This window comes from Vulpes vulpes, chromosome 7 (genome assembly GCF_048418805.1).
Source record: "Vulpes vulpes isolate BD-2025 chromosome 7, VulVul3, whole genome shotgun sequence".
In the NCBI taxonomy this organism is placed as follows: Eukaryota; Metazoa; Chordata; class Mammalia; order Carnivora; family Canidae; genus Vulpes; species Vulpes vulpes.
The window spans coordinates 83922121-83937030 of NC_132786.1; the positions used below are offsets into that span (position 1 = coordinate 83922121).

At 33.4% G+C, this 14910-nt stretch overlaps 1 protein-coding gene across 6 annotated transcripts in view; it reads left to right on the top strand.

Annotated features, from left to right (window-relative positions):
- Positions 1-14910, top strand: part of VPS50 (VPS50 subunit of EARP/GARPII complex) — a 133244-nt gene that overhangs the window by 40756 nt on the left and 77578 nt on the right. For all 6 annotated transcript variants that reach the window (XM_026003769.2, XM_072764276.1, XM_072764272.1 and 3 more), the window contains 3 exons: positions 1809-1851; positions 3165-3263; positions 4885-5025. In XM_026003769.2, coding sequence (XP_025859554.1) covers positions 1809-1851; positions 3165-3263; positions 4885-5025 — 283 coding nt within the window. The remainder of the gene's footprint in view (positions 1-1808; positions 1852-3164; positions 3264-4884; positions 5026-14910) is intronic.

Below are 14910 nucleotides of genomic sequence, written 5' to 3' on the forward strand. Positions count from 1 at the left end.
TTTTGTTTTGTTTATCCCTTGAGTGCTGGTATGTTTTGATATTATGGATACTGAATTATGTTGGACCCTTCCTGTTTTTTTGGCTGCTAGGACCTTGAGAGTCAAATTTATAAACAGTTGTAAAAAATACCTTGTATAAAATTATACTTTTCACTTGTTCTATTAGGTTTTAGTTTGTTTTAATTTTGTTAGAATATTTTCTCTTGATTGTATTTATTTTGTTAGCTATCACAGGTCCTTTCTAGTAATTAGATACTATAATTCAAATAATATTGGTTCTAGTTTTAAATTTTTTTAACTGACCTAGGGAAATTAAAGGGAACAAAGGCAGATTCAACAACTAAGTACATTTTTCAAAGTGAACATAGTTGTGTAATTATAACCCAGAAATGCAAATAGAACATTTCTGTTATCCCAGAAACTTTCTTTGTGCCCAATCCCAGTCATTTTTCTTCCAAGATAACCACTGTTGTAGCTTCCGTCACTAAGTTAGTTTTGCCTGGTTTGAACACCATATAAGTGGTATCATATACTGACTTCTATATAGTAGACGTCTTTTGTCCAATATGTTTTTGAGGTTCAGGTGATACATTTTCATTGCTATAGTATTTCATCATATAATTATGTCACACTTTAATTGTTCATAAACAATTGTGTTTCTTTAAGTTTTGCCTGTTACAAGTAATGCTGCAAGAGTTGTGTATGCATTTCTGTAAGATATATGTATCTAAGACTCCTGGAATGTAGAATAAATATATATTGAGTTTCAGTGTTAGAGTTTTTCAGAGGTTATATCAATTTCCCCTTCCTCCAACATTGAATTCAGTGTTTCATTTGTCCTGCATCCTTGCCAACATTTGTTGAAGTCATTTTTTTTTAATTTTTAAAAAATATTTTTAGCCATTCTGATCGTTTGTTATGTCTTCTTGTAGTTTCAGTTTGCATTTTTTGAATGCCCAGTTGGAGTACCTAATATATATTTACTGGCCAATCAGATATCTCCTTTGTCAAGTATCTGTTCAGGCATTTTGCGTTTTATTTTTATTCTTGTTCTGTTGATCTGTTTGTGTATTCTTCTGTTTGTACCATGCTATCTATTTTAGTATATGTCCACCAACATTGTTTTTCAGATATTCCTGCCTATTCTTAACCATTTGAGTTTCCACATAAATTTTAGAACCAGCTTGACAGTTTTCATATACACATACAAAGCAAAACTGGCCAGAATTTTAATTAAAATTTCAGTTATTCTAGAAGATCATTTTGACGAGAACTGATATAAATGATATTACAGGTTATAGTTTGTTTAAATGGTATATATCTTCATGTATTTATGTCTTGTTTTAGCTCAATTTTGTATTGTATATTTTAAATTAGATTTATTCCTTGGTATTTGTTTTTTTTTAAATGGCATCTTAAAAATATTCGTCCTCTAATTTTTTGTTCTTAGTAGATAGAAATTGATTTTACTTTTGAAATTGTACTTTTTATCTATATTATACTTTTTAATCTTTAAAACTTGCTATCAATTTTGAATTCTTGAATTCTTAGTTTTTATCTATAGATTCTTTCAGAGTTTCTACCTATACAGTTCTGTTGCTTCTAGTAATGACTCTTATTCTTTTCTAATTCTTTTCCTTTCATTTTTCTTGCTTTATTGCACTGTCTGTAGGATCAGCATATTTTACTGTTCATACTGTGAATTTATGAATTTTTTATTCAGCTAGTATATATATTTATATTTATATATATATATCCCTTAGTTTGTCCTTAAAGATAGTCACATCTAACTCTGTTTTATTTGATAGTGAATTGAATTCAAAGCTTCAAGATACTTTAGAACAAATTGAGGTAAGAAGGATTAATTACATCATAAGTTAAAATGGTTTTCTCTTTTCAGAGGTTTTTGAAAAGTGCATATGCGTCTTATGTTTTGATTTTTGTGTTATCATCAGTGTTATAGATCACAGCACTTTATTGTTTTTTTATTTGGGATATCTGTGCATGGTTAAGTTAATGTTAATTTACTTATAAACTCAGTAATACTTTTGGAGTTATGCGATCTGAAAATGGCATTTTGTTTCTAAAAACACCATATCCAGAAAGATCCCAAAACTGTTAGTCATACGTATATTTTCATGTAAATTATAGCCAAAACATTTACCATGTATTGATTATTTTTTGATTATTAACGTTTTTAGTTCGGTGAACTAATTTGTTTAAAAATGATTCTTGACCAATGAACCTTCCTAAATTCCTAAACCTTCTAATAAATGGAAAGGAAAAGATATGTCATTATGAGCATGAAGTCTTGCTTTTCCTCCTGCATTTATTCACGATTCATCTCTTTCCTTGGCAATCTTTGCAAAGCAGGGTATTAATTCTAATAAATGTAATAAGAATTATTTGTTATTTTCTGATATTTTATAATTTTCTAGATGAGAATACTTATAAAAATTGAAGTTGGACTTTCAAATGACCTTTTGTGAAAGTAGTTTTTCATCATAAACACAATTATTTACTGATTGTGAGAATGACAATTTATTTGATAAAGATAATGCTTTGAAAATCCCTTAAGTAAATAAACACTTGAATATTGAAGACTTTCTTTTGAAAGCTCAGTATTTCTTTATTCTCAATATACAATATTATTCTGTGCTTATGTAGAGAATCATTATTTTGAAATGAAATAGTTGAAATAGAAATCCTTAAACAAAGTTGGTGCATTTAGACATATAAGGTCAATGTAGTATCATTGTGAATTACTTTTCAGTGATTATAGAAGGGCTATTATTATTTTTTAGTAGTCCTACAAATTCAGTTCATATAGTTGTAAGATTTTAGCAGATGCTTGAGGAAACATAAAGTAAAAGTAAAAAATAAAATTCCATTAGTAACTATTATTCTTTGTCCCTTGAAACACAGGCTTGGGTCTTTAGATACTCATATATTAATAACATCTTAGTAAATCTGATTATAGTTGGTAATACATGAGAATTATAATCTATTTTTATTTAAATTTGTTTTTGACTGTTAAGTCTAGTGTAAGAGTAAATATCTTTAGATATTAATTAAAAGTGACAAATTAGTCTCAACACTTTCTTCTCATTGCCTTGAATACATAATTCCTTAACTGCCTCTTGCCTCCTCTCTTAATTCCATAGGAACAGTTGGATGTAGCTCTTTCCAAAATCTGTAAGAATTTTGACATTAACCATTACACTAAGGTTCAACAAGCTTATCGACTTCTTGGAAAAACACAGGTTAGTTTTGAAAGAATGTTTGCTTTTTTTTTAATTGGGAATCTGTTGATCTTTATGAATGCTCAGATCTGAGTATTACTAATGTAGCATCCTTAAAAAGTTGCATTTAACAAAGTACATTTTAATGCCATATTAATATAGATTCACATAGTCTCAGTATATGGACTGTGATTGACACATTACAGAAGTTTGTTTTGAGCTATGAAGTGTTTGTCAGGTTTAATATTTTCACAATTTTAGGTAGGTTTTTTTTTTTTTTTAAGTGTATTAGATGAGGATTCATTTTGGAAGGGGTGTGTATGTTTTTACCTCAGCTCTTGGTCCACAGTGAGAATTTCTTAATTTGAAGCTTCATGGTTCCTAGATAGGCCAGCATGTTTTCCTCAAAGTGATAGGTCAGCTTGTGTATATTGTGTATGTTTATTTATAAAAAAGGTCCATTTCATTTATCAGATTTTTCAAAGGATTCTCTTATTCTCCAAATGTCCCCACTATTCCCATGTTGTATAGGTTTACCTACTCTTACTGCTCAAGGGCTTCCTTTCCTTGAAAAATTTGCCACAAGTGTCATTGTTTGAAAGTTAAGTATACCTTCTGCATATGCAGGATATACATTTATCTATAAAACAGCTAAACAGGATAGATGTAAATGTTTTCTTCCTTTAAATGGTCTCCTACCTTAGAAGGAGATCTAAGAATTTACCAAACCATTGAAACTTCGTTTACTTTTAAAAACTGAATAAAGAAATTTGGTGCCTGGAAAAATTACAAGAAGATAGACTCTTGGTCATTTTGGACATGTTTAAGGACCCTTGAGAATATGATCGTAACTTCTAATTTCCTTTATTAAACTAATTCTTATACTTATTAAATATTTATTATCACCTAATGTGTGCCTTGCTCCAGGCACCTCAATATGGGCCCTCATCTATCTTATCTTCTAGTAAGGGAAGCAAACGTTAAAGAAATAAATGGGGCAGCCGGGGTGGCTCAGCGGTTTAACACCGCCTTTGGCCCAGGGTGTGATCCTGGAGACCTGGGATCGAGTCCCACGTTGGGCTTCCTACATGGAGCCTGCTTCTCCCTCTGCCTGTGTCTCTGCCTCTCTCTGTTTCTCTCATGAATAAGTAAATAAAATCTTAAAAAAAAAAAAAAAAGAAATGGACAAGAGGTTGGGTTGCAATAAGTGCTATAAAGAAATATATATCAGGTAAGTGGATCAAGTCATAAAAAGTACTTATTTATATAGGATAGTCAGGAAAGGGTTCTCTGAGAAGGTAACCATTGAGAAGCATCCTGAACAATGTAAGGGAATGATGGCAGAGGGGTTCCAAAGGTGTGATTATGCATGACATGTCTAGAAAAGGGCAGGATGGGTACCAGTCATAAACACAAAGCAACAGACCAGTGTTCACCATGAAGATTTATTTTTAGGGATATAATGTGGTTATTTGAAGGGATTATTTGCAAATAACAGTACAATTATAATTTAATGAATAGTATTGATCTTTGTGCTATATCTATAATTGATAAAGATTTTTTCCTGTATTTTTCAAATCCATTGAAATTTATCTATTTTAATAACATGAAATTATGTTGTGTGTGTTTTTTCTTTCCACAGACAGCAATGGATCAACTTCACATGCACTTTACTCAAGCCATTCATAATACTGTATTTCAAGTTGTTCTTGGTTATGTGGAGCTATGTTCAGGAAACACAGATACAAAATTCCAAAAGCTGCAGTATAAGGATCTCTGTACAGTATGTAGCAACTTAATTCTATTCATATTGCCTCTCTTTTAGTTTTTAAATTCATATTCCATTTTTCATAGCACATGCTATTTGAAGATGCTACTAAAATAATAAATGTTTGCCAAAAAAGTTTTTTCTCCCATATTGTTCTTTTTCTCATAATGGGAGATTCAGTCACACAAATGGTAAAGGTAGATGAGATGGTACAGATTTATGGAGTGCAGTTACTTCTAAATGGACTCTTTACTCTGTCATATCTTCTTTTACTCTTTTCTCTCAGGTTTTTAATTCTCTTCTGTGATTGTATGTAAGGTACTTCTAAGCAATCATCTTAGCTGGTTTCCTGTATACACTTTCAATCAGCCTTTCTGTGTGTATAGGTGCTGTAACCAATTTCTTTTCATCCTTAAAGAAACAGGCGTCTATAGGAAATATAACCACAGGTGAGAAGTGAACTGATTTGGACTCTGTTTTAGAATTGGTCCTGCTGATGGATTGATGGAGGGTGTGAGGAAAAGAGAATGATGAACAACTGGGAGAACAGTGAGTGGTGTCATTTGTATTTACAAGGAAGACTGATTTGTAGTGAAAAGGCATGAATTCTGTTTCATACCTATTAGCATTCAAGGGGACTTGTTCAGGAGGCAGTTGGATAAAAGAACTTACGGAGATGAGAGCTGAAGTTATAGAGTCATCGGAATCTAATTGTACTTAATGCCATGATATTTGGTAAGAAGATTGAGTGTAGATAAAGGACCTCGAGGCCCTTAGGCCTTGTGATGTTCAGAGGTAGGTAGGGAGGAGAGACCAGTTAGAAGGATATGAGAAAGAATAGCTAGCTGTGTGGGAGAAAAACTAAGAGGTGGTGGATCAGCCTACAGAAGGCAGTATTTCCAGAAGAATTGACTGTAAACCTATGTCAGACGTTTCTGAGAGTTTGTAGCAGGTGATATAACAGAATTGACAACGTGGAGGTCATTGTTGACCTTGGTCTCTACTTCTAGTTCAAGAATGTTTTGTATCTCTCACTGGAGGATTCTTGAATTATTTATAAAATCTACTTGGAAAATAACAGCTCTAGGAGGTAGATATCTATTCTCTACTGTAATTATGTCCAGGAGTTAGTATAAAATTAAGCTAATCTTCATTCTTTAGTGAATTTATCAAAAAGTTACATGTTCATTGGAAACTGGAGAAATCTTATTTGAGCAACAGCAGATATTCCAGGAGGATATGATTATATATGATAGATTAAGGATTAAGTTAATAATGGCAGTGGATGGTTGTTAATATAGCTGAAATTTTTATTTTTTATTTATTTATTTATTTTTTAATTTTTATTTATTTATGATAGTCACACAGAGAGAGAGAGAGAGGCAGAGACACAGGCAGAGGGAGAAGCAGGCTCCATGCACCGGGAGCCCGATGTGGGATTCGATCCCGGGTCTCCAGGATCGCGCCCTGGGCCAAAGGCAGGCGCCAAACCGCTGTGCCACCCAGGGATCCCTATAGCTAAAATTTTTAAAAATCATTTCATAAATCCTGAGGACTGTCACAAATACAATAATTGTTAACTTAATGTCTGATATAGTTGCATAATTACATTTTTAAATATCCAGTTTTAAGTACAGCCATCATTTGTTAAATTTCAGTGATTTTGAAATGTGTTGTTTATCTTCTTATTCATATATTTTTTTAGGTTGATAGCATATTTAAATTAAATATACAAGCAATCAATTTCATTTTTTGATTCTTTTAGTTTTGTTGTGCTGAAGAGATGATTTATTTGGTAAAGCAATTTATTACAAGGTAGTGATTTCTCTGTTACAGCAGAAAATAACTTTCAATAATTAAAACAAACATTTTAAACTAATTAGGCTTGTGTCTTTCAGTTGTCTTTGGTTAAATCTTGTGTGTGTTTGTGTATATGCATCGTGTACTTGGTTACCATTAAACTTTTATATATTTTTAAAAATCATAGACATATTTGTGCTTCTGCTTCTTGAGAAAATCCTCTATACCTTTACTTAACACAAAACTAAAAGTTGTACTTAACTTATAAATGTTTATGAACAAAACTTTGTGCTTAAAGTGTTCATCATAGCTTTTTAAAAAATTTTTCACTTTTTCTCAAAGTTGACTTTTGAAGTAGCTGTGTATATTTAAATTATCAGATAACAAGGGGCTTATCTTTCTTAATTTTGTTTTGAGTTAATGTTTGTTAAAAGGACTCCAAGAAACATCTGGTAATTCTTTATAATATTATCCATCTATGTGTGATAGTGGTGGAATTTAATTCCTTAAATTAAGGAAACAAGTGATTTATTGGTATATTAGAGCTTAGTCATAGAACACCCTTGCCCCCCCCGAACAGCTGGCACATATGTTATTATTCATCCAATATAGTTGTACACTTCTGGTTTACATTCAAGCTGTGCTAAGATATGTGTTGAAGGAGTTTTGAAGTGCTAAGAATAGTAGCAAATATTGATGGCTTCATGAAGGAATTTCATTTGAGGAAAGGATATAACAGAATTAGGTATGGTAGACTGTGTTGAAAGAACAGACTCAGAGGAGTACAATAATGAAGTGAAGAATGTGATACATTTTAAGGTGGCCCATTTTCTTTGGAATGATTCTCAATAAAAAATTAAAGAAGTTCAGAAATTACCCTGAGCCTCTTAGAAGTATTTACATCAGTGTTGCTACAAGCAGACAGGGATGTGGATAACTCTGAAACCTAACAAGTTTTCATTTGTTTTGTAATACTGAATTCTGTTTGATCTATCTATCTATCTATCTATCTATCTATCTATCTATCTATCTATCTACCTACCTATCTATCTATCTATGATTCTATTTATTTATTCATGAGAGACACACAGAGGCAGAGACATAGGCAGAGGGAGAAGCAGGCTTCATGCAGGAACCTGATGTAGGACTCTATCGCCGGACACCAGGATCACAACCTGAGCCAAACGCAGGCGCTCAACCACTGAGCCACTCAGGTGCCCCAAATTTGACATGTTTAAGCCAGGGAAAATTAGGAATAATTATTTCTCATCTTATCTATTTATCTATCTATCTAAATCTATCTATCTATCAGATTGATGAAAAGATGTGGCCTTTTAGTAACTGAGTTCTATAAATGGAGGTAACTATCTCAGGAGAGGAAAAATGGAAGCAACCCTTAGAAATTTAATAAACTAATGAAAGGAAATTTAAATATGTTTTCCTGTTGAGATCACATATAAAGGATCTGGAATGGCACAGTTCAGGCAAGGGAGATGATTTGTGAAGGAGTCTTTAATTAGAATGTAAGGTTCTTGGTTTTTCAATACATAGCAATTGGGAATCATTTTAGCCCTGATTAAAATAATTGATAATACTTACTGAGGTTGTGCTAGTGGAAGAGTATATGTGACAATGGAATGTCAGGTAAGAAAGAAGCAAGAGTCCTCTGGAGATGTGTATAAGGTGTTGACTGGTAGATCTTAGAAATGAGAAGAAAGAGTTCAGGCATTTGAGCAGTTGGTTTTCTTTGTATAATAGTAGTATTTTGAGGAAGTCCTTAATCACAGAGTTTCAATATAACATTAAAAAATAAAATACATAAGGGGCACCTGGGTGGCTCAGTTGGTTAAGCATCTGCCTTTGGCTCAGGTCATGATCCTGGGATCCTGAGATCAAGCCCTGAGTTGGGCTCCCAGCTCAGCAGGGAGACTGCTTCTCTCTCTGTCACTGCTCCCCTGCATGTGCTCTCAAGCGCTCTTCTTTCTCTCTCAAATAAATAAAATATTTTTAAAAACTGAAGTACATGAAATAATATACTGATCAGAGTTGAAAGGAATGGAGTTCCTGTAAACAGGGAACAATTGTGTTTCCTTTAAATGGAAAGAGATTGGAAATGAAGAGATCTAATCATCTGCTTGTCCCTGTTCATAGTATTTTTAAAAACCACTCATATCTGTCTATTACTAAATGGGCTAGAATGAAATTGAACTAAAATTTTTTGATATCCCTTTACAAAGAAATCTGGGACAAAATTAGGGTTCTATTTCTATTTACTCTGGTAAACGGAGAACTTCAGAGTTCTTAAGACCATCAGCATCCTATCCTGTTATGACATTTCTGCCATTTGTATCCTGTCAGCCATTGCTCTGATAAAAGCTTAGTTGGCTTTGAGCTTATTGAAATTATTTTGTTATTGAATGTACTTACTTTTCTTTCTTTACCAAACAATGTTTTCTGAATGATTTAATTAGAAACACAATTTTTCTTTTTATAGTTTATCTTTTAGTCTGGTTTTCCTGTTTTTCTTGAATGTATTGGCTTACAGCTGTTAGATCAGTAATTTAGGCTCTTTTAAAAATGTGTACATTATTTTGAAGCTCAAATTCTGATACTTAGCAAAATTTTCAAATGAGAATCAAACCTCATTCATTTCTGGAAAGGGCCGATGTAAAGGTTTATTTACTGAAAAAAATTAAGCCTTGTTTGTGATAGTATTTGCATAGATGTACCTTTAATGTTTATACCAGTCTGTGGAGAGATTTATAGACAGTGGATGCTCTTTATTTAGTGATGTTTTAGAGAAACTTTTTGTAGATTTTTTGAAAGTTTATGAACTACGCATCAATTTAAAAAAATTTTTTTACAACCTTCTTTGGCAGGCTGTTGGATTTCCCTGGGAAGCTTATACTAAGATGTTAATTAGGATGTTATTGATTAAATTTATGATAATAGAGCTGGCTAAAGCTGGTTGAAATTTTCCCAACCATTTAAAATTTTTCATTTCCAAATGAGCGTAATGAGTTTTGAGTTCTGTTTTTGAAATGAACTTGATAATGTAGTAATACTTTGGTGAAAAATTGAGTTTTGTTTTTTTTTTTTTAAACTTTATGAAATAATTTCAGTATGTGTGTGTTTTTTTTTTTTTAAGATTCATTTATTCATGAGAGACACACAAAGAGAGAAGCAGAGACATAGGCAGAGGGAGAAGCAGACTCCCTAGGGGGAGCCTGATGTGGGATTTGATCCCAGGATCTTGGGATCACCACTTGAGCCAAAGGCAGATGCTAACCACTGAGCCACCGAGGTGCCCTTCAGTATGTGTTTTCTCAGAGTCTGGCACACTGGAGGTATTTAGTAAATGTTTCTTGAGTAAATTGGATTGTCCTCTTTGTCTCAGACTAATTGGTATAGTGTTGACACATTCAAATTTAAGGTAAGTATGAGGGAAAGAGAACCAACATTGTGTACCTTCTGTGTACTGTGTACTTTTTCTAAAGTTTCTATTTATTTATTTGAGAGAGAGAGAGAGTGGGGTAGGAGAGGCAGAGAGAGAGAGACTCTCAAGCAGACTGAGCTGAGCATGGAGCCTAACACTTGGCTCCATCTCATAACGCTGAGATCATGACCTGAGCTGAAATAAAGATGCTTAACCGACTGAGCCACCCAGGTGCTCTTCTGCCATGTACTTTTGCAAATGGTTTATGTGCATACATCATAGAAAGACAAACTGAAGGCTGGTTTAATGTTTCATTCTTCTAGGCTTTAAAAATTTTATTATAGGGATCCCTGGGTGGCGCAGCGGTTTGGCGCCTGCCTTTGGCCCAGGGCGTGATCCTGGAGACCCGGGATCAAATCCCACGTTGGGCTCCCGATGCATGGAGCCTGCTTCTCCCTCTGCCTGTGTCTCTGCCTCTCTCTTTCTCTCTCTCTGTGTGACTATCATAAATAAATAAAAATTAAAAAAAAATAAAAAAATTATTATAAATAATATCTTGATATTGAATTATAATTCAGTGTCAGTTTCTTTGACGGTTAGTAAATATCTTTAGTAAGATCTTTGAACATACCGTTTATTTTGATGTTCATATAGAAACCTAAAGAAAATTCCTCTTTTTAGCAAAAAACATGTTTCTATTCCCAAATTCTCAGAACATTTTATGTTATGAAGAATATATTTTTTCTCATCAGTTAAGCATGTTTTTGCTTCTCTGTAACTCTGTAACTGTCTCATTATTCTTTTACTGTTATCTGACTTAAAATAGTCTGGTATTTATATGTTATTACATTACTTAGAGTCTTTATAGAGTTAGAATGTAGATTATATAAGTAGTTGCTCAAATTAAGCAATCATTAATTAACATGATGTTTACTTTTAAAAATATACATATTTGAAATCATAGAAGTAAAACATTAATAGTAGAAAAATATACATAAGCAAAAAGAAGAAAATAAAAATTAATATTTATGCATGCAAAACTGGTTCTTTTAATGTGTATGTAAGTGAATAACTTTTAAAAGTAGGATTATGCTGTACAGTTTTATAACATTTTCCCCCACTTTCTATGTTATAAATAATTTTTCATTTAAGTAAATATGCTACCTGCATAACTTTTAATAGCTTGACAATATTTCAGTGTAAGATCTTCTGGATTAATTAACCAATTTTCTATTCTTAGATATTTGTTTTATTTCTAGCTTTTGTCATTATGAACAACACTGTAGTAAATATTCTTAAAGCTAAATCTTTGCACACATCTTTAATTATTGAGGGTAAGTGAGAAGAAAGGAAATTGCATTGTCAAAGGCTTTGCATTTATAAGGTTTTGGTTCATTTTTTCCAAAGTTGCCCTCTAGAAAGTGTTTCAATTTATACTCCCCATCAGTGATGTCTGCTTTTATCCTTTCCCTGTACTCATGAATGCTGATTATTTTGTATTTATTAGCTTAATTGTCAGATACCAGAAGGTAGCATATCAAGAATAATTTATGTTGTTTATCACACAGGAATATTTAGGATGTAGACGAAATTAAACTGGGATATTTAATTGATTGTTGGGGTTAATTTGGTTGATTTGTTGGATAGGTGAGTAGATATTTCTCTCATTGGAAACTACATATTTGAACATTTGGTCAAAGAGAGAAGTCTTTTCAGTTAGAAGAGTAATATTATACATTTCCTTGAGTGGCTTCCGCAGGTCTGTTATAAAATACTCCAAAGAGGGATCTCTGGGTGGCACAGCGGTTTGGCGCCTGCCTTTGGCCCAGGGCGCGATCCTGGAGACCCGGGATCGAATCCACATTGGGCTCCTGGTGCATGGAGCCTGCTTCTCCCTCTGCCTGTGTCTCTGCCTCTCTCTCTCTCTCTCTCTCTCTCTCTCTCTCTCTCTCTCTCTCTCCCTCTCTCTGTGACTATCATAAATAAATAAAAATTTTAAAAAAATTAAAATAAAATAAAATACTCCAAAGAATAAGGCTGTCAGATTTATTATCACATATTTGTACCATCACGACTCCTATATTTTCTTACATATGAATATATATTGATTTCTATATATTTAAGATAAAATAAAAACTAAGCTTTACTAATTTTTAAAAACTCAAACTTAATGATCAAAAAGACAGGTAAGGAAAAATCTTCTATGCTGTTTATTCTCTGAATTGTCAAGAACCATGAAGGTTCTGAAATTTCATCCTACTTACAAACTGACAAGCTAGCCTGTTACCCTTTCATGGATGCAGGCATAAGACACAACGCTCCATTTTCTTAATACTCTGACTTGCTAAGTATAAACCAGTTTCCTTATCATTTCTCTGCTTTGTTAATCAAGTATCAGTTCAGTTCAACAAGTATAGATACGGCTTTACAGAATATATAACCCAGTAAGGTGTCAACATTAATTTTGGTCAGAGGTAGGATAAGAAAAGTTCAAACAGCATAAAGTGTCATTGGGCTCAACACCTTTCTTTAAGGCATCTAAGGAAGGTAAAACTATCTTATTGTTAGGAGGTTGCAAGTTTTGAGCTAGGTCTTAGATTTCAATAGGCACAATGTATTTGGCTGGGTCCAAGGGATAGTAAGGTACTATCCTGAGCAATGGCATGAGAAAAGTAGAGCATAGAGCAGGCAAAAGCAACCATAGGTTGTCCAGCTTGGTTTAACTGGATTTTCAGTATTGAAGATTTAGTTGTTTACAGTGTTATCTGGGACTGTGAGTGCCTCTGGAGTGCACGTTTTGGGCTGTAGTTATCTGGGTAGCCAGTCTTCCCTCTTTGGCTGGAAATGGAAGGGTTTTCTGGTCACTTGTGTGGCAAGGCCTCTGGGCTGTCCAAGTCGAAGAATCTGTCAGTGTAATGTAGACTCCTGGATGAATTGTGTGTGTGTGTGTGTGTGTGTGTGTGTGTGTGTGTGTGTGTGTTGTTGAGGGAGGGTTGGGAATAGATGTTAAAGAACCAACCTGTTTTTAGGGCATGGCATGCACTGCCAGCAGAAACAAAAAAATAATTTACTGATAGAAAGCCATTCTTGAGATCTGTCAAGAAACCCTATTTTTAATTTGATAGTGTTCTTACATTTAAATACTGTCCCTTTTTTGGGTGCTAATCTCAGCTTAGAGGTTCACAGCATGTTATAACCTGTAATTTTGAAAAATAAATTATGTATTCTAATTATACCTGCTTTGCTTGTTTTATTTGTATTAAGATGTCTAATTTGATTCAGGCCATATTTAACAGCAATTCGAAAAACCTGAGAATCATTTAAAGGCAACCCTTCTGTTTTAAATTTAAAAGATGCTAGTTATTTGGTTCCAAGTTAGCATCATTTATATCATACAGAAAATATGATTTAATGGGTATATACAATTTTAGTATTAATGATAAAATGCCCTGGAGATGGGAGTGACTATTTTCTCACCATGATATATTTGTGTTTTTATACCATGAATGAATCCAGTTTGGTACAAGGAAAGTTGTGCTATAGCATATGTATAATTGTTGTCTTTGGAGAGTCATAGTGTTTAAAGCTTCAGAGAGAATGTAGGTTATTTGTTTCATCCCTAGAGGTGTCTAGATGAATGAAGTGATATTACAGCATCATGACCAAGTAAGTCACAAAGTTGGGCCCTAAGCCCAAACGTGTGCTATCTGCTCCACTATACTGTGCACGTCTCTGGCTTCCAATGGCTAGAAAGTACTGACGATGTTCAATTTTATACAGCTTGGCCTTTAATAGACGTAATTAGAGGTTGGAGAGATCTTGTAATTGCTTGGCTCAGCCACTTTCTTAGGTCCAGAGTTCAGCCTCCCCAGAGATGTTTCTAGCTCCTGGGCCTAGTGCTGTTTGGATCTGCAGCATACTTCCTGAAGCCTCCCAGACAAGCCATGGTCCTCCCCACCAGCTTCTTCTACATCACTCACAGTGTTAACAGCATTCATCTGAAGATACTGCTAACTCTTTGTTGTTTTTTGAAATCCATCTATCAGTGTGTATATGAAGTTGGGGATGGGGGATGGCAGCCCTGGGAGTTTTGGATCTCTGTGTGGATGCCAAGACATCTGTTCCCTTTATGTTTGTCAGGATGTGATTAGAGTGTTAAATCTAAGTGAAGCAAGAACAAAAAATACCTTAAGGATACTCCTAAGAATTTTTATTTTGACGTTTTAACATAAAAATCATCTTCCTGAAATTTTTTTAGGTATTTGGTAATAGATTTCTGATCAGGGTAAAAGTAAATTAGTAAGAATTAAAAAACTAAATCTAGTAGCCTCCTTTTTTCATATGAACCACTTAGCTTTGCACTTAATCCACTTTTAAAAGGTGGCATTTTTTTTTTCATTGTGTGCTTCAAATTGGGAAAGGCTGCTTGTATTCATTTCACATTTTTTGAAAATAGCCTCTATATTCTTACTTATTGTTTATAATTAAGGCTAAGATGTTGCTGGTTTTACTAAGCTGATTTTATGATTTAAATTTTGACCAGGTAGGTAGGTTGAGATGGTTAAATAGCAGAAATGGAAGATGCAAAATGTTACTTTTAGCTGACAGTGATGAAATAGGTTATCATATCTGTGGATTTTTTGAAAGTGTTAGGATTTGATTAA